At 37.2% G+C, this 19,116-nt stretch overlaps 1 protein-coding gene across 2 annotated transcripts in view; it reads right to left on the bottom strand.

The window, feature by feature from the left end:
* LOC150084908 (leukocyte tyrosine kinase receptor-like) overlaps positions 1–16,514 on the bottom strand; it is a 236,984-nt gene extending 220,470 nt beyond the window's left edge. For both annotated transcript variants that reach the window (XM_090376698.1, XM_090376700.1), the window contains exon 1: positions 15,745–16,514. In XM_090376698.1, the coding sequence (XP_090232824.1) occupies positions 15,745–15,967 (223 nt within the window). In that variant the 5' untranslated portion in view covers positions 15,968–16,514. The remainder of the gene's footprint in view (positions 1–15,744) is intronic.
* Positions 16,515–19,116: the final 2,602 nt, after the last annotated feature.

The following is a 19,116-nucleotide window of genomic DNA, read 5'->3' as shown; positions in this document are numbered from 1 at the left end:
GGGATGGAAAGGTCGCAGACGCTTCTGATAGTAGCGGTAATGCTTTTTACACAGTCATCCGGAGTTAGCGTGTCAAAGAGTGGAATATCTTCAGGGAGTCTCGTTGACAGTTCTGTTCGAAAGCGCTCCCAGTCAGCCTTCTTGACGTTATAACGTATCACATCTCTGGGGACTGGAGGGGTACGTTCCAGAGAGCGAACCAGGGAGAATGAAATTGCTCTGTGGTCCAACGTAGTCCAGGATTCTTGAACAGTCCATCTGGCGAGCTTGACAGCAATATCTGGAGTCGCCGCTGTAACGTCAATGTTGCTTTCCCAGAGGGGGCCGCTGTAGGTGTGGAGATGACCAGGGCGGTTTATAACTTGAAGTCCTGTTGTGAGGAAGAAATCTTCAAGTTGTGCACCATTCCTATGAGCAGACCTGTCAGGTGTGTGACTGTGCCAAAGCACAGATCGGCAGTTTGCGTCCATGGCTATTAGCAACCGCCCCCCTGAAAGAAGTTGGAGAGCTGTCTGGATAGTTGAGATTGCTGGGGCAATATCTTCTCCAGGATGGGTATATAAGGACAACAAGAAGAGCGGGCCCAGCGGAGTTATAATTTGTGCGCAAGCACTGTTTGCAGTACAGAGTGGCGTTATCTTGGTGGTAGTGATATCTGGATTTCTGACTATTATTGCAGCCCAAGGGTTCTCTGTTGTGCAATAAACTGTTTTGTATGTTGCAGGATACCCAGTAACCACTCCCGACCGGACATAGGGTTCTTGAAGTAAGACCACATCTATTTGATTTTCCTCTATTTTTACTTTTAGCTGGTCGGCTACTCCCCTAGCTCTCTGTGCATTTTGTTGGACAATTCTTATTTCTTTGTAGTTATTGGTTAAAGGGGCTCTATCCATAGTTGATTCTCATTTGGTACAGACTTTTAGCTTTTAGGTATACTGGACAGTTTCCATCCCTGATTGAGTGCTGATGGGGCGCCTTGGCCACCTTACAGTTGGCACAGGTTGGTGGTTGATCTTTTGCTGGGCAGTCCCTGTATCCATGCCCTTTTTGGGCACAGTGGCCACACGTCGACTCTCGCTGGTTGCATGTGTGCGAAGTGTGGCCAAAGCGAAGACATTTATAGCATTTGGGGACAGGAATATGTTCTTTAAATCTGTGGCTTCCCCAGCCAATGAAAATACGGCTCTGCGTTCCTAGGATTTGCCACGCTCTAGTAGAGAGATGGATTACCCAGTTTACGTTAGAATGAGTTTTTGATTTAGTCTTGTATTTTGGAGAGACGTCATCTTCTTCTGCGTTTTCATGTAAGTGCAGGCTGAGGTTTTTACTGTAAATATCTTTTGCAAGTTCTTCAGGAGTGACGTCCTGATCTACGTCAAACACTACGATTGAAGGCCCTTTTTTCTTGGGAACTTCTGCCTTTAGTCCAAACTTGGTCATATTGGCATTGTTAAGGATAGTTTGTGCCTCCTCCTTGGTGTCTGTTTCTATCACCACACCTGGGTGCCTGGTCTTCCGGATACTCCTAATCTTGACAGTCTTCATTTGCTCCTTTAGATTAGCTGTCAGCGTCTCTTTGACGGCTTCACTAGTGTCAAGCTGCGCATCCTCTACCGGTTTAATCAAAACGATGTGCGATTCTGGCTTTCGTTTTGTCCTCTTGGTCTGGGAAATGTCAGGTTTGTTAGGCGCAACAGGCGCGCCATTTCTCAAAGATTCTGCAAAGGTTGGGGGGCGTTTTTGCATTTTATTTCCCCTTTCCTGCGAAAGAACTTCCAGTTTGGATTGTAGTCGTTCATGTTCAATATGGAGATTTAGGATTACCGTCTCCATTTTGCTGAAGATGGTGAGAATGTCAGTGCGGATAGCAGCAGTGACTCTGTTGGATTTCTTGCCCAAATATTCATCAAGTGTCCCTCTAATAGCAATGACTTGGTCCACAGGGGTTCCTGATAGTGGGGGACTCTGAGTAAGGGGAAAGGCTCGGGTATTATTATCCTCGTGGTCGGAATCACTTATCGATTCGTTTTCTCCGTCGTCTGGATTTTCCTTTGCTGGTTGCGAGTCTGTCGCAGATTTTATTCTACACCCCTTCTTTAGTTTTAATTTCGAAGATTTGGTTGTCTCTTCATTTGTAACCGGCGCTTCAGTTCTTGAGCGGATAGGATAGTCAGACCGCTGCCGGTCAATAACCTCGATATCTGCGTCACTCATAGTGAAGTGTGGGAATTTTTGGGGTGGGGCAGTCAGTTGACAATTCTGCAGTCTAAGTACAAGTTGGTAGAGTTTGAGGGAGAACAATAGCGTTTAAGTCGGACAAGCGCGCTGCAATGAAATGGGATAAAAACAGGTGGTCGCGGGTGGGAAACTATTTCCGAAGGCAGTATAGTGCGACGAAGGCTTAGGCCGCAAGCAGTAAAAGCAGCATGACCTTGGCAATTAGCTTTATATATGTTAACCAGTCGTTTCCCAGCAGTGACCTTCAGCCGGTCAGATAATGGCAGCAGTTCGCTTCGGCTTTAGCAAGATCGTTCATATACAAATTAAAATTTAAAGTTACTTATCTGCTATAAGTCCGGTACCTCCATAACCCGTATGGTTGAAAAGCTTTTGGCGTCCACTACACGATGATATCCATCAGATAAAGAAACAAACTAGATTTAATCACTAAATTTAAATCACTTTAGGGAGCACAATTTACTATCAACTCGTACTACCGGCCACCTCGGTCTTGTCTGCCAATCTGGACATCACACCCTGGAAGTATATCATCACAACCAGAAACATCTTAACTCTGGCAAAGCTACTAACGGAGAGAATAGATTCGCCGAAAGTGGGAAACGTGATCACTCGCCCCCGGATGATACGACCGAGAATAAAGAGGGAAGAACCAAGTCTCAAGTGCCAACTGACTCAATTGGACTCTCTGGGGAGATTTTTCCCAGCAAATACTGTGAATTATTTTAATAATTTAAATATAGATCCAGAGAAACTATGTACAGACAAAATGTATAGGAAAGAAATCTTTGGTAATGTGTATCGGCAAGTATAAATATAATAAGAAGACTAATTTAATAATTTATATAATAATATTTAGCATTTAACAACCATTTGCAATTAATTAAATCAACTTAACAATTAATTCATTAACCACATATTCTGTGTTTTTGCATCTCCAAATTTTGTAAATAAGTTCATGTAAACATGCTTGTAAATACTATAATGTAACCACACCCTCTAGCCACGTGCTGTCTATGGGTGTCTCGAAAGAGAAATAAACAGATAATAATAATAATAATAATAATAATAATAATAATCTTATAATGGGAGATTAACTTTCGAGAATCAATTAAGAATCTGTAGATAAAAGGCCAACTAGGTGGCAGTGATCACAGTTTATTTGTGTGGGATTTACTTAAAGATGTAACTGGACAGCTGATAGGGACAAAGAGGAAGTCTTTTGTTTTTGTAATGGTGACTACAGCGGTCTCAGACAGTTTTTTGAATTCTACGCAGTGGAAAAAAACTGATGAAGTTACCAACAGCAAATTCTAAATGGGAAGCATTCAGGGAAGTAATCGTAGACGCTAATAGGCTTTTCATACAGCTCAAGGAATAGACCTAAATAGGTGTCAGATAAACCGATGAGAATGGTGGCAGCGGAAAAAAAATGCATGGGATGCATACCCAGCCATAAAAGTCAAGATTTGTAACAGGTAGAATCAGGATTTTAATAGGAAACTAAGCTGGCTTTCATTAAGAAGCAGAAGACCTATCGAAAATGGCAGCTATATCAACTTCCTTCAGACCTTAGCAGCTATAAAAAGAAAGAGCATGTTTCTTGAAAAGAAAAGGCAAGTCCACAACTAAGATGTCCTAGATAGATTGAAGAGGGGAAAGAAGGATTCTTTTTCACCGTCCACACCATTCCGTCATTGACCAAAAGCTAATCCAGGAATGGGCACAATTCAGAATCTTCTCTCTCAATGGAGGGCTGGTTACCTAGGCCGCAGATAGATGATATCGAAATATCTAGAGCACCTTATTGATGTCATAAACAAACTACAAAAAAAAAAAAAAAAAAAAACACAAAGCCAACTGTGGGTCCAGATGGTTCCCGCTTTTCAAAATAAAAATATGCAGCACATACACAGTAGACCTTCTCCTTCACATCTACAAACAAATTTTATAGTAGGAAAGATAGTGTAGTTATCAATAGGCACTGCTATTTGTGGACTAATATTAATAGCGGAGTCTCCAAAATTTCAGTGCTCGGCCTATTGTTATTTTCTGTATTTATTAATGATACTGGTGAAAATATATCAGGCTTAATGTCTAAGTTTGCAGATGATACGAAGGTTGGCAAAGTGTTTAATCACAGTAATTAGGTTATACTGCTGCAAATTAGGCAGATAGGCTGATAAGTGGGAATTCAAGTTTAATATTGACAAATATAAGGTACTTCATATGGGGAGCAGTAAGCCCACATTAACATACCAATTCTGTGGCACCACACTCAGGGTAGTGGAGAATGAAAGAGATCGAGGGATAATTGTGCTGTCGGATATGAAGTTCTGTGAGCAGTGCAAGAGAGGCTGCCAGGGCAGGTCATGGAGCCACAATTTTGAGCCACAATACAGAAATTTTGCCAGTAGTGATAAGGAGGGGTTATCCCATTGTATAATGCAATGGTTCGGCCGCATCTTGGGTACTACATGCAGGCTAGAGACCTTAATTTAGGAAGGACGTGGATCTGTTAGAAAGGCTGCGGAGAAGAGTAAGGAGATTAGTAAATGAGAATAAACGGGTACGCTTAACAGGAAAGGCTTCAGTTCTACAAACTACAGCGCCTGAAGATTAAGCCTCCCACAATCTGATTGAGGTGTTTAAGGCCTTAAATGAATTGAGTAAGCTCACTGCTGATGCTGTGTTCTAACGCATAACAATTATATACAATTTCTATAGCGTGATACTTTCTGCCTTAAACGACTCAGATTTATAAACCTTAAAATTAAAGATACGTAATGCATACAGAAATTCAGTCTAAATTTTAGTAAGAAATCGGAATTTCGCAGTTGATTTCCGAAACTGCATCCCTTTGTAGTATATACTGTACTTTGGAAACCACTTACAGTGATTTTTAAAAACAGGGTTCCGTGAGGAAAGCTTGTTGGGGTTCTGTGAGATTTTTATTGAGAGAGAAAGAAAGAGATATGATTTTGCGATCTTTTTTATTTTTTGATTGTCTTATTTAAGAAAGGAGAGAAAAATAACGTAGAAAAACGTCAGAAGAAAATTCATGAGTTATATTAACATTTTATTGCGAATTAAATACAGTAGAACCCGGATAAGAAGTTTTCCAAGGGACTGGAGATTTAGAACTTCTCAGAAGGGAAAATTACCTAAGAGTATGAAATATTAACTACACAAAGAAAAATGAAAAGATACACATACATAAGTTAAAGATCATTTTTAAGAACTATTTCAGAATTTATAAATAGTATACTCTGCCTACGGAAAACATTTTTAAACTGAGGATTTCTAGTTGCTTAACATTCTGTTCATTAAACTCATTGCCAAATAGTCATTACCAAGTTAGAAGAATGAGCTCCTTTGGAGTTTCAACATACCTTAAAAAGTCACAATTACAATAAGACAGCAATAATCCACTAGGTAATTCTGAACTGTTCACAATTATCACAACTTAACGGCAAATGCTTCACTGTGCTTCATGTGGTCGACGCTACGCAATTATGGATATCGATTAAAACAATTGCATATGTCACTTCCATTATATCAAAATGTTTATAGTAAAAAGGTTTTAGCGCAGAAAGCTTCAGACTACAGAAAATTCATTAACCGATAGTGCGTACCATCATTTTAGTTCATAGAAAATCACCGAAGTAGGTAAAATGGCATTTCCATACTGTGATGCCTCATATTTAATTCTATTCTATTCAGGGTGTATATTTGTCATATTGTGATGACATATATATATTCCCTGAATAGAATAGAATTAAAATATAACCGAAACGTTGCCATTTCACCTATTTCGGTGATTTACTACGAACTAAAATGATGCTATGCACTAACTTGTTCGATTACCAAAATGTTTATATTTTTTAATATTAAAAATAAAGAATTTATATATTAATAAAGCGTATTAAGTGGAAAAACGTTATTATAATAATATACCGGGAAAACTTTTTACCCAGGAAATTTCTTACGCGGAAAAATATTACATTAGAGTTGAAACTGGGACTTAAGAAACCAAACCTAGTACAGGGGAAAACTTTTTATGCGGGAATTTCTTATCCGGATTCTACTCTAATATATATATATACATGATTTAGAACTGCCTAGTTTTCAGTGTTTGTGTTTCGCAGAGTCCTGATATGATATTGTGCATAGGAATTAATTGTTTATCACGATTTTTTTATTTAATTTGCAGACGTGTATCTCTCTGTTTTCAGCTTATTGTAATTTTTTTGTGTTTTTAAAGATATTAGGATTCTGTGGAAGATTTTAATACACAGGTGTATGTCGCTACCAAAAACTATTAAATTATATCATAATCTTCATGGTATCAAGGTAGCCAGAGAGAGATGTGCATTTTTGAAATAATGAATCCTACAAAAAAAAAAAAAAAACCCGCCTAGGCCGTGTTTTTCAGTATCATAGCCTCATGTAACAGAGAAGTTACGAATAAAAGTCTTTGATCAGAAAAATACGAGCAAGATATTACAGGCATTAAGAATGTAGGGACAACCCTCGGAGACAAAGTATTCTTTTTCTGGCTGTTTTCCTTTGTTTGTTTTTTTAGATAAAAAAAAGTAACTGCCTCCTGCTGGAAATGTATAAGATATCGCACGTAAAGACCCATTAACACATCCTTTTGTAATTTTTAAGGCATTTAATACTCACGTTGCACGCACGCGCACAGACAGATTTGTTGTATCATTAGTAGGATAAGTTTGTTCAGGTTGTGATACGCCTGCAGTAAACTTCCAACCATCCTTAATTTGTTTGCAATATGCGTTGTCATTTCCCTTTATCTTTTCCTCATTCCTTATACAACGGGACTCGAATTCGAACAATTTTGGTAATTTTTTAGGACTCAGTTAAAATTATTCATGTCCCTGAAATGCTGGGGGGGGAAGACAACAGATCAAAATTAACATGCATTTACGACTGAATAGAATTAAAATATGCCTATACAGTGGCTCTAGCCAAACAGTATGGGTTTTTAAGCAAGAAAATACCTCCAGTACCTTTCTGCAAACACAGAAAAGGTCAGCGGGATAAATCTGAAAATGGACGTAAAATGCTACGCAGTCAGCAAAGTAGGAAGATATAAAATAAACGATAGTTGCCTATTTTGGGCTAATACCAGCCTAATATTGATGTTCACAGCGAGTTGCCAAGGTATTGCACTACTTCAAATGAATGGACTAAGATTTATAGTATTTTATAAATCGTAAAATATTCTGTAAATAGCACAAATTTCTCATATGGTGCACTCTTGCACACTTTAAACAGCATTTCCTGCAGCACCACGGAGGCGTTGTTTGACTTAAAATGCAAATCCATTGTGGAGGACCACGGAGTTGAGTATTCAAATAAACAACCACTTCATCTCAATGGAGAAGCGCGGTTTATTTGAAGTAGTGCAGTACTAAAACAACTCGTGATGACAATAGCAAGTATTATAATAGTGATCCATTCGGGGAAGAATATATTAGTCAGTGGATCTCCTTCAAGGCAGGAAAATGGTTAAAGAATCGTATCTTTTGCAATGTTCTTGCTATAAATTCTTCTGTATGCATCTTAGTAACCAAGTGCCGACCGGGCTCAAAGTACTGCAAAAACCTTGGGAGGTGCATTATGGCCACAGAAGCCTATGCGCCAACAACTACAAAAAAAAAGTACAAGAGTTACGATGTAGTACATTGTTTTTAGTGTAAACTCCAAAATGAAAATCCTTCCAACCTTTTTTGTACCAGCAGGAATCATACGGAAGTCAAGATTTGAAAAACAAAGCAATCGATATTTCACCAAGCTGGTTGGTTTCTCTTCTTATATTATTTCACCTTCCCGCATCCCTGTTTTTATAACTTCAAAAACATGCGCTCGCTCTCTCTCTCTCTCTCTCTCTGAGTGTATATTTGGAATGCAATTTAATTTCTGTCCGCTTTGTGAAACGGGAGATGGAACTGCAGTAGAGTAAGCTTTATCTTTCTGAACTGAAGCGAAGGACCTCGATTTTAAGAACAAAAAGATTCTAGTAGCAAACCCCGTTTACTTACTGAATTGCCAAACTTTTCTAAAACTGTCTGAAAGCAAATGCTGGCTAAAGTGTGTTTGCCCTTCATCAGATTAACATCTTAATTTTAAAAAATGCGTTTTTAACACCCTCTCTAAGAATATGTTCAATATGATGAACAGAAAAACAGTATTTCTTAAATACTCAGCAAGGGTATATGGTAGAGGTTCTCAAATTGTGGATCGCGGTCCCCTGAGATTTCGCGAGGAATTTGGGGGGGGGGGGGGGGAAGGAGAAGAATTCCTAATTTTTTTAAAAAAATTTCCGTAGGTTCAAAGTGATTTTTTTTTTTATTTCCAATGCCATAGTAAACTTATAGTATTTTTAATAAAGTTGCAAGGTTCTATCATTGTTATTTTTTTATATACAAATTAAAAGTTAAATGCCATATTTATTTCTTGCCAAACACTAAGCCAAATGAAATCATTTCTAAGATATATTTTAAAATGCTTCACGTTAATGAGTCATCCACTTTTTCCTATTTTTAAACAAGAGGAAGGGAATATTCCTCATTCCCGAAAGGTTATTGGATAACAGTTCGAAAACGGAAGCAATGATAATTTCAATGATGTTTCACATTTTAACTTTTCCGATATTGTAACAAAGGCATAGGGAGAAAACATTCCCTATTCCAGCAAGGTTGGGATAACACAGCCTGAAATGGAAGGAAATAATAACTTCAAAAAATGTTCCACATTATATAATACACATCCAAAACTCTGAGGAGAGTATGTGAAACAAGTAAGAAAAAAAAAGAATTGTTTCTGAATGTGTGTAAAACTAAAATTATGGTGACTGGTGATAATCTCAGTTCCAGTAAAGTGAAGGTTAATGGGAAAGATATCGAAGGAGTTGATGAATTTTATTACTTAGGGTGAAGAATAAATAAAATAAACTGCTCAAACGATGTAAAGAGGCGACAAGCAATTGCTAAACCGTTAGTCACTGACTGATCTGACAAAATTATTGAGAGATCAAGACCTGTCCCTAAAGACGAAACTGAGAATCATTGATTCGTTAATTTTTCCAGTTGCCATTTATGGAATCTGAAAAGCGTTGACGGGAAGAAAATTGAGGCTTTCGAAATGTGGTGAAACAGGAGAATATTGCGTATTTCTTACCTTGATCGAAGAACAAATGAGTGGATATTGAATAAAATTGGCAGGCCTAAAATTCTTCATAGCATCAACAAAAGAAAACACGTTTTTGGGACCTATAGTAAGAAGGAAAACCTTTCTGTTGAAGAATATAATGGAAGGAAAAATTGAGTGGAAGAGTTGCAGAGGAAGACCTGCAACTAGGTGGAAGGATACGATCAATGAACTTCCGGACATGACACTGCGATGCCGCTCGTAGAGCACATGATCGATGCATGATCGTTGGTGGCCACAACAGCTCCTCAGGGAGCTGTGTGACTGGAAGAAGAAGATCCAAAAAGCGAATAATTTGTTAATGTATTTTTAACGCAGGACTTTTATTCTCTATAACAACATAGAAAATTAGTTATTTTTAAAATGTAATCAATGGTTATACTAAGAGTTTAATGAATACATTGGAGTTCTCTCATACGCAGTTCTATAGCTCTTTTAAGGGCATGGGCTGATATATACCTATTCGAACACCCAATGCAAAATCAGTCATGAAATAAATACAAGGTTATGCAGAATCGCAGAGTCTCTTTCATAATATAAAAAAATATATTTTAAATCTCGAATATTTATTTAAAATGAACCATGTAATAAATATAACGTTACACGTTTTATTTCGTTATAAATATAAAGGATATTATTTTACTGAAGCAAAAAATTCATTATATAATGAAAGGGGATTTTTTTTAACCAGTATATTTTTTCCAGCTAACTAAACGCACCAATAAATGTTTCTACCTAAAGTATAGCTGAGATCGGGCATTGAAGTAATCATAGAGAAACTTTAAAAAATATTCAAGAACGTACGTAATTCATTCGGTGATCCTGAAATCCTTCTGAATTAATCCCTTCTCTCTTTAATATGAGATATCACAAGCCACTACTAGTGTATCGCGTTCAATGAACCCGTATTTTACTGAAACAGTTAAAATGAGATTTTAGTGGGCCTGGGGCTGGCTCTTTGTAATCTGTCTCAAACGAGTAGCATTTATTTACTGAGAGCGAGGGGAGGAGGAGGCAATGACACTTTCATTTTCTCCTGGGATAATCTACTATGTTTCTGTCATGTAATGTTGTTGTAAAGGTTACAGTGTGGCGAACTAATATAAGACTCACAGCAACGGTGTCTTATGATAAAATTAACGATCAATTGTGCATACCACATCAGGAATGCGTAAATGAACTTTGATATTCGCATGAAATCTTTTCTGTCTTATTCTATTTGCATCGCAGTTATCCGTATTTAAAAGTTTGTGAAACAAAACAGTCGAAGCAAAACAGTATGGAAACTCCTGCATAACTTTTGGAAACCAAATATATATTTAATAAATCTACATATATATTTTAAATTTATTATTAATATATTTAATTTGAAATATAAAAAAATAATCTTCATTTTAATAAGAAGGAAAATTGCATCTTGTAAGTTCGCTTCCAGTCAAATAATCCGGCTGTCGTATATTAAATATGGCCGACTTATAGGTTTTAAAATCTGGATTTTTAACTGGTAAACTAATTTACGAGGTAAAACTCGTGGTACACGCATTTTACCAACATGATAATAGAGAATTCTCACGGCATGATTGATTCAGGGCGTGCTGAAAAACAAACCACTTAGCAGTCATCAAAATATATTTCTGATATATCATTTTTATTCAAGGAAGAAAAAATTAACGCATATCACTTCTTTTTAGAGCCAAACGTTTTTAATATAATGCCTACCTTCTAAAATTAAATCAATTTTCTGTCTTTTTCTGTGATTAATAGAAACAAATCTGTGATTAATTAATAGAAATCAAAAGTAAATATAGTCATCTCCATATCTAATTAATTACTAAGGTTATATAACTTTATAGAATACTTTATTCTTACTCTATTCACGTTCTATAAACTTAGTCATTTAGATTATTTAACTGTATAATACTTATTACTCCTCCTAGGCTCCTTAGCATATACGCATAAGTGTATTTTCTTTACCATTTCCGTCCGTCCGTCCGTCCGTCCGCATGTAACAACTGGACTCTCACTGAATGGGTTTTCACGAAATTTTATATTTCATTCATATAGAAAGATTTGTCAAACCATTCCAACTTTAATTAAAATTGGGGAAAAGGAAATCCGGCAATTATTATTATTATTATTTTTTTTCATTCAATTTGTATGGAAAAAAGAAATTCATAGATGAAATTTAGTTTAATTGCAGTATTGTATTGTTTTCTTGAGAGTCTGTGCACAGTCGTGTGTATTGTTTATGCAATACAAGTGTCGCTTATGAAGAGATACGTATATTTAGAGAAAAGAGACTTAAAAAAAGTGTGCGGGAAAACACATAAATATTATACAGTTGTAATTAAACTGATAATTGTATTACAGTACTTTTAACTTCAGTTAATCAGGGAAAAATAAAAAATATAAAAAATTCAATTAATTTTATTGAAATGGGAGTATGTTGTCGGATGCTTGGACATTATTTAATAAGAAAAAGTTAGATCGATATCGCATTTTCACATAAGATTCAAATATAGTTGTGAATGGATCTGAACGATGGTTTTCCTTCTCTTGACATGAAAAATAATAAAGTGTCTATAAAATGTAACCGACATTTAAAAATAATTTCATTTCTATTAATTCTCAGATAATATAAAAAAATTCTGAGGTCCCAAAAGGCTAATATTACGGATAGCGATGGTGGAACTTCCTTTCACTCTCCAGCTACTGAATCAAACAAGTGCGCAATTTTCATGAACTCAACGATTCTTGATTAACTTGATACATTTTTCAACTCTACATCAAGTACTTAAATATACATATAATAATAGGGGTAGAATATCTTGAAAATCCAATCATTTGAGGAGGGGGTGTCAGTTTAATCTAGTATCATTTTAATTTATCTTTTTCTCTATGCCAAGTATTGCATAACTAAGGTTTCAAGGCTGGTTTCCTAATAATAAAAATGTAGTTTGGTTTTTAGCAGCATTAGCAACTAAGGCCATATTGCTCCGGGATATGCGGTGGTTATTTCCTGACCTTTCCGCATCCTCCGTATTTGGTTTTTGTTTTGTTTTTGTTTTGTTGGTTTTTAGGAGCATTAGCAACTAAGGCCATATTGCTCCGGGATATGCAGTGGTCATTCCTTGACCTTTCCGCATCCTCCGTATTTGGTGGTGACGGCTCGAACCCCGGTCTAAACAAGAAGCGTATGCTACGCACTGCTGCTCCTTCCCACCTGGCTACGGAGGCGCCAAAAATGTAGTAACAGCATGAAGGAAGGTGTTAGGTGTACGGTTAGCGCCTAAGCAACTAAAGCTATGAGGCTCCAGTGTATTGTCTGAAATTTGTGGATTCTTTGCGAATGGTTTGCTATTTACTGAACCAAAATCGAATTTCCACAAGAAACAAAAGCCGTGTGATCCTCTCCTGGGACTGATTAACTCAGACAAGTTGTAAGAAAGTCCATAAAATTTTATCGCGTCACTGACGGGATTCAAACTTCGACCTATTTCACCCATGTGGGAGGATGGTGATTGATTAAATAAATAATCTTTATTCCCATCACGGAAGGTTGCCAGGAATTTGATACCTGCGAGTGTTGTATCAAGGAAGGCTCGCAGTCAAAACTATCCTGACATAACTTTATATGTTAGGTGTATAGTTAGCGCCTAAGCAACTAAAGCTATGAGGCGCCAGCGTATTGTCTGCAATTTATGCATTCTTTGCGAATGGTTTGCTATTTACTGGACGAAAATTGAGTCTCCAGAAAAATGGCAGCTATGCTTTAATCAAAACAACTTACACATATTTGGCGGAGTTGAACTAAAGCCGGTAGTGGAGGAAAGGGACTTGGGTATTACGATACGGTCAGATATGAAGTTCTCCGAGCATTGTAGACTGGTTGCAAGGAGGGCCCATGGTGTCCTATCGATGATTTATCGAACAATCGCTAGTAGAGATGAGGACGTCATAATCCCATTATATAAGGCTATTGTTAGACCACACTTGGAATACTGTGTTCAAGTATGGAGACCGCACCCAAAGAAAGAAAGACATTGTTCTTCTTGAAAGGGTCCAAAGACGGGTAACTCGCCTGGTGAGATCGGAAAAAGGGCTTCCATATGAGGAAAGATGTTTGTTTGGTATTCGGTTTTTAGGAGCATTAGCAACTAAGGCCATATTGCTCCGGAATATGCGGTCGTCATTCCCTGACCTTTCCGCATCCTCCGTATTTGGTGGTGATGGGCTCGAACCACGGTCTAATCAAGAAGCGTGTGCTACGCACTGCTGCTCCTTCACACCTGGCTACGGAGGCGCCTTATGAGGAAAGACTTTGAATATGTGGTTGCAGAGCTTGGAAACTAGGCACCTTATAGGAGACTTGATTCGGGTGTCTAAGGCTCTGAGAGGCATAAGCAAAATGAAGACGAAACTTTCACGATTATAAATGATTCTAGAAGTAGGGGCCATAATTTCAAGTTACGGGGGGAGGTTGTTTAGACTGGATCGCAGGAAGTTTTATTTTAGTCAGCGAGTTATAAATTACTGGAATAAATTATATGGGTGGTAGACGCTGACAGTCTGGGGAAATTCAAAGGTCAGCTGGATAATTACCTAAGGGAGGAGGGAAATGCATAGTTTGTCCATTTCCTTTTCTCTTATTTAGTTTTATTATTATTTATTTATTTTATTTTATTTTTTTTTTGAATTTTCTTCTTATTATTATGTTTTTATTCTTATTATTTTATTTTATTATTTTTTAATTTTTGACTGGTGCAGCATAAGCCATAGGCTTCTTCGTACCATGTGGCCATTACTAATACTAAAAAGGTGCAGCAAGCTGCTGTTGAAAACATTGATTTGCGAATACTTTTTAAACAGAACCACCTCTCTAAACTCCTACCTCTCTCGAAAAAAGAAAAAAAAATGTTTAGACATCACAGCTGTGTTGAATGTGGGTGTTTGTCACGAATTTCTTCCAGTTTGGCTGTGTTACCAGAGGCTCTAGCCAGCTGTATGTATTTGTCAGCTCTAAGAGAGAGAGAGAAAAAAAGGGGTGAAGGACCTAAATCTACAGAAAAAAATGAGCGGACTGCATTATCCTGGAAGACATGATTTAAGAACATTGGTAAATTTTGAGTTATGGACTGATGGAAGATGCACACAGAAAAGCAAAGGAAATGAACGTTTTTCTCATTTTAGATATGTAATCAGAAATGGCAATTCATTCCGATTCATTCTGGTAAAGACGTTGTCGTTTAGTTTTGTGCCAAATCAATTATCACTGTGAGGCGCAAATGTATTTTGCCTGAAAATTGCATGTATGATATGATCTATTTGCCTATTATGCTGAAGAAAATCCCGATTTTCTAGGGATAAAAACCACGTTGTCTTAACCGACTAAATCTGGCACAGTGACTTTACCAAAAGTGGAACACAACGTGTGTAAGAATTCTATTAAACTAACTGGAAAATAAAACACTTACCTTTAAGTTACTTACCGGTCCTTATTCATTTCAGTAACCTTGCAATATATTCACCCGGAATTGTTCGGTATTGATATATGTCCATCTTAAAGAAACCATTCTACATAGAGATTGGGGCTTACTTTCAAAATATCAAAACTGAATATAATATTTATCAAGAAGAAACGAGCAGGTAAAGTATAGCCAGAATTGAAATCAGTTTCAAAACTGTCACCGAAGAGAAACATTCAACAGTGCCGAAGTGAACAAGGACCGACTTTGGCACTGCAACTACATTTTTCCTTGAAAATCTCTTAAGTATTTCCTCCTTAAAAAAAAAAAGAAAAAAAAAAACTTAATAAATAAGTTTTGCGCAGTTCTGTTTGAGCATTGAAGAATACTACGATAACAGAAGGAATCTACATCTTCGACAGCTAAAAACATGAAATAAAATTTCTAAGAAAGTTTACTAAGATTGTACTATTCTGGATTTTGGTTCCTTTTTTTTTTTAATGAAACTGGAAAGCTCACGCACGTGCTTATGGAAAAATAACTTTTTAAACGTATTATGGTAATTTGTTCTATTGAAGCATTTAACTTTTGAATATTCAAAGTGTTGTAAAATTTATACATAGCATATATTATGTATAAATTTGACATCACTATGCAAGGCTACTAACAGTCTCAAAACCTTCAAAAGAAGGACCATTAGCAGCCAACAAATATGGCAAAAAAATCAAGGAAAGATAGTAGTCTCTTTAACAAATCGTAATGAACTACTTCAAAAATGAGAAACAGACAGGATACTACTCACCTTGAGGATTGCCATCTGCATCTCTAAGTGGATATCTGATGTCTTTCTTGCTGGCACCGTGGTGTTTGGTAACATTGAGAGGTGACACTACTGCCAATCCTTCAGTTTCATTCCATCTCCAGGCACAGGGGCTTTCGAAGTCGCAGTCGAGACCTGCAGAGAATCCACACATACATAATGTGAGCAAGAGAATGCCCGTTCCCTTACAGATGGACATAGACATTACAATACAATACAGGACACAGCTACACAAGCCTTTCCGTTCTACTCCTCCGATTCCCCAGCATCCCGATGATCTTAGATAGAAACCATAGCAACGAGATAACAAGAAGCATGGCCGATGCGTATAGTAAGTGGTGAAATGTCCGCCGTTTTGTATCGCCACGAGGGATGAATATACCGTGGGAAGGATTCAGTCACCGTTGAACTTCTATAAGTAGTCGGGAGAAAACGGATGACAATAGAAGATGGTTGTAAAGGCTGAACGTGGTGTTTTCTTGACCGACAGCAGCGCCCTTCTGGCGATCGTTTTGGTAAAATGTCGTTTTCAAATTCCCATACGTATCAGCCTTTCTCCTCCCTTTAGAGAACTAAGAAACTTGAAGGATGCCCCAGTGACATGTACATTACTCCGCACGTTTGAAAGCTGCGAAGAAACGGACGAAGAGTCTCCGAGTCGGTACATCAGCTGACGATGCAAGTCTCGTTGGCACAGGCTGATGCTCCGATACAGCACGGAGGAAGCAGCTGCGTGTCCACGCCCACAGGTTACGAGGAAAACTGAGGCTGACGGAAGAAGATGCAACGAACAGCTCGTGACCGTCTTACCCCAGGGCTCCCACGTTGGAGGGATGCCCGAAAAGGTTGGCGGACGTATGGATGTGTGTCATGTAGCAAAATAGGATTTTCCATGTACTTTGTGTTTGCTCGCTCGTACTGATCATAATTTACCTCCGTCGTACCGAACACTATAAAGTCAGGTTATTAGTGGACAATGATGTGAGCGCCCTCTGGGAAGATTTCACTAAGCGATGCGTGTTATTAATTGTAATTTTAAACCACCGGGCTTAAACTTTTAAGTTAGGTTTATACATTCCAGTTTTTTACCGGAAATTATCGGTAAAATATTACTCTCCTCTCTTAATAAAGAATATTCTTGAAGGTTTTAAAGAATCGTTTTTTTTTCTGTTGTGACTTATTCTGCTGATGTTCGTAGACGTGTCTGAAAATCGTTAAGCGTGCGTGAGAGAGAGTATCAGAACTCTTAGCATCTTTCCTCCACATTCCATCTGTATCTGACTGACTGTTGAGCTCTCGGCTGATGTATGATCTCTCCCACCACATCTATTGCCTGTACAGACTAAAGACGAAACGAGGGCTGCAGATCGATCGATACAACGACATGCAGCAGTAAGCTTCGGCCGATCGTAATCACAACTCGACATTCAGCCTTGGAGACTGAGGTTTTTGTCATATGAGAAAAGTCTGTAGTCACAAACGTTAGAAGCTAGTATTTCTGGCTATAATTTAGAAGTTGGTTAATGTAACAGTGTGCCACCCTGTAAGTCGTTTTGAAGCGTAAATGTCCCTTTTTTACACGAAGTAAAAATTTAAAAGTCGCGGTTGAAATAAACGCCTGTTTATCATCAGTGGACGGCTAGTTACTGATTGGAATGTCAGGTGCTTTGTGCGGAGTTATACCGACTTCAGTTTCATTTGTTACAGAAGAGAAATGACAAAAAGGAGAAATATTTATTGGCGAAGTGGAATCGCCTAATTCCTTTCCCCTACCCTTACTCTAAAATGGACAGTCCGGCTTCTGGCGCGTGCAACTGAAAAGAAAAACAACTTAACGACATATGGATGGTGCCCTTCGGTACATGCTTTCAAGTTAAGTGATATATTTTAAGTGTTATACGAAAATCGTAAACTTTGAAAAAGGAAGGATAGTAGATGCAAGACAACAATCACAAGTGAAAGACATGGTAACCTTCAAGATAATCACATCGCAATTGTGTTTTTTTTTTTTTTTAGTTCAAAATGAATGGCCATACTTGATTCCTTTGCGTGACTATGATATTAAAGGTTTGTTGTGTACCTACTTCTGTCGTACCGTATCCTTCACACCAGAATTGAGCTACAGCTGTTGCGTGATACACGTTAAATGATTAATCACATGAGACCACAAAGGATGTTCGAACATTTCAAATATTCAAGTGAATCTACGTTAATCCACTGAAATGAGAAACTAATTTCTTCAAGAAAACAGTAGAAAGTAATAAACCACAGCAGTGAGAATCCAAAATTATCTGTCTCAGACAGTTCAATGTGCTTACTTACTTTCACGCAAACTGAACATTCCGAGCATTTTAAAATTATGATAAACCCTATAATTCCAAAAACTACTGACAAAAATTATCTGTATCACGCAATGCTTGTGGTTTAAAATAAATATTCATGCTGGAATAATATTGATAATTTTTCCTAAATGTTGATCTAAAAATGTATCTGGTCATGTACATATACTGTTTTTTCATTTACTTACTCTCTTCATTTTGCCCGTTAATTATAAACAAAGAAAGCTTGAGTAAGTATTGAATGTCTCTTTTAGTATAAGCTTACGCTGAATTAATTAATGAAACGCAATTAGTACTCGTCTTGTTATTGCTAAACGTTGTGTAACTCCCATCTCTTGTCAAGCGATGTTTACTTTGGATATCGGGTTAACTTCTAGTACTGGCTTTCATTAAATTTTGCTTTCATTTTCTGAAAACTGTTGTGGTTAACAATCCAAGAAGGAGATGGAGATAAAATGCAGCAGGGCAATGTTTAATTTATATAGTCAACATGTTCGGACTAGTACTGGCAACATGTTCGGACTAGTATCTAGCCAAATGAAGATTAGATATATAAATACTAATCAAAAAGTTGACATTTTAATTAAGTAAATATTACAATAGATAAAGGAGAATAATAATACACAAATCAAAAAAACGAAAGTGACTCAGCTGGTTATTCATATACATATTTCGTTTATATTACAGGGATCAAATGCATCACAGAAAGATCTAGTATATTTTGGGATATATTGTATATTAAGACCTGTATTTAAGATAGAAAATGAACTGGCATAGCAAATAGGAAGAAGAATGGTTCTCCTATGTGGTCAAAAGTTCACTCATATAAGAAACACAAAATTACCTTTTTTGTTTTCCATTTTTGTTTAGAACGTGATCAAGATTTTATTACTTACCGTAATACTTTAGGCGCTTTATAAAAATTGATGAAGACAATTTATTCCTGTTAACTAACACACCATACAACCCGAAGGGCAAGAAGGCCTGTTTTCCAAAGGCCTGTTAACTAAATTTT

This window comes from Mastigoproctus giganteus, chromosome 6 (assembly GCF_048544385.1).
Source record: "Mastigoproctus giganteus isolate SK-2022 chromosome 6, ASM4854438v1, whole genome shotgun sequence".
NCBI classification, from domain to species: Eukaryota; Metazoa; Arthropoda; class Arachnida; order Uropygi; family Thelyphonidae; genus Mastigoproctus; species Mastigoproctus giganteus.
This window is presented reverse-complemented; position numbering and strand designations above follow the sequence as displayed.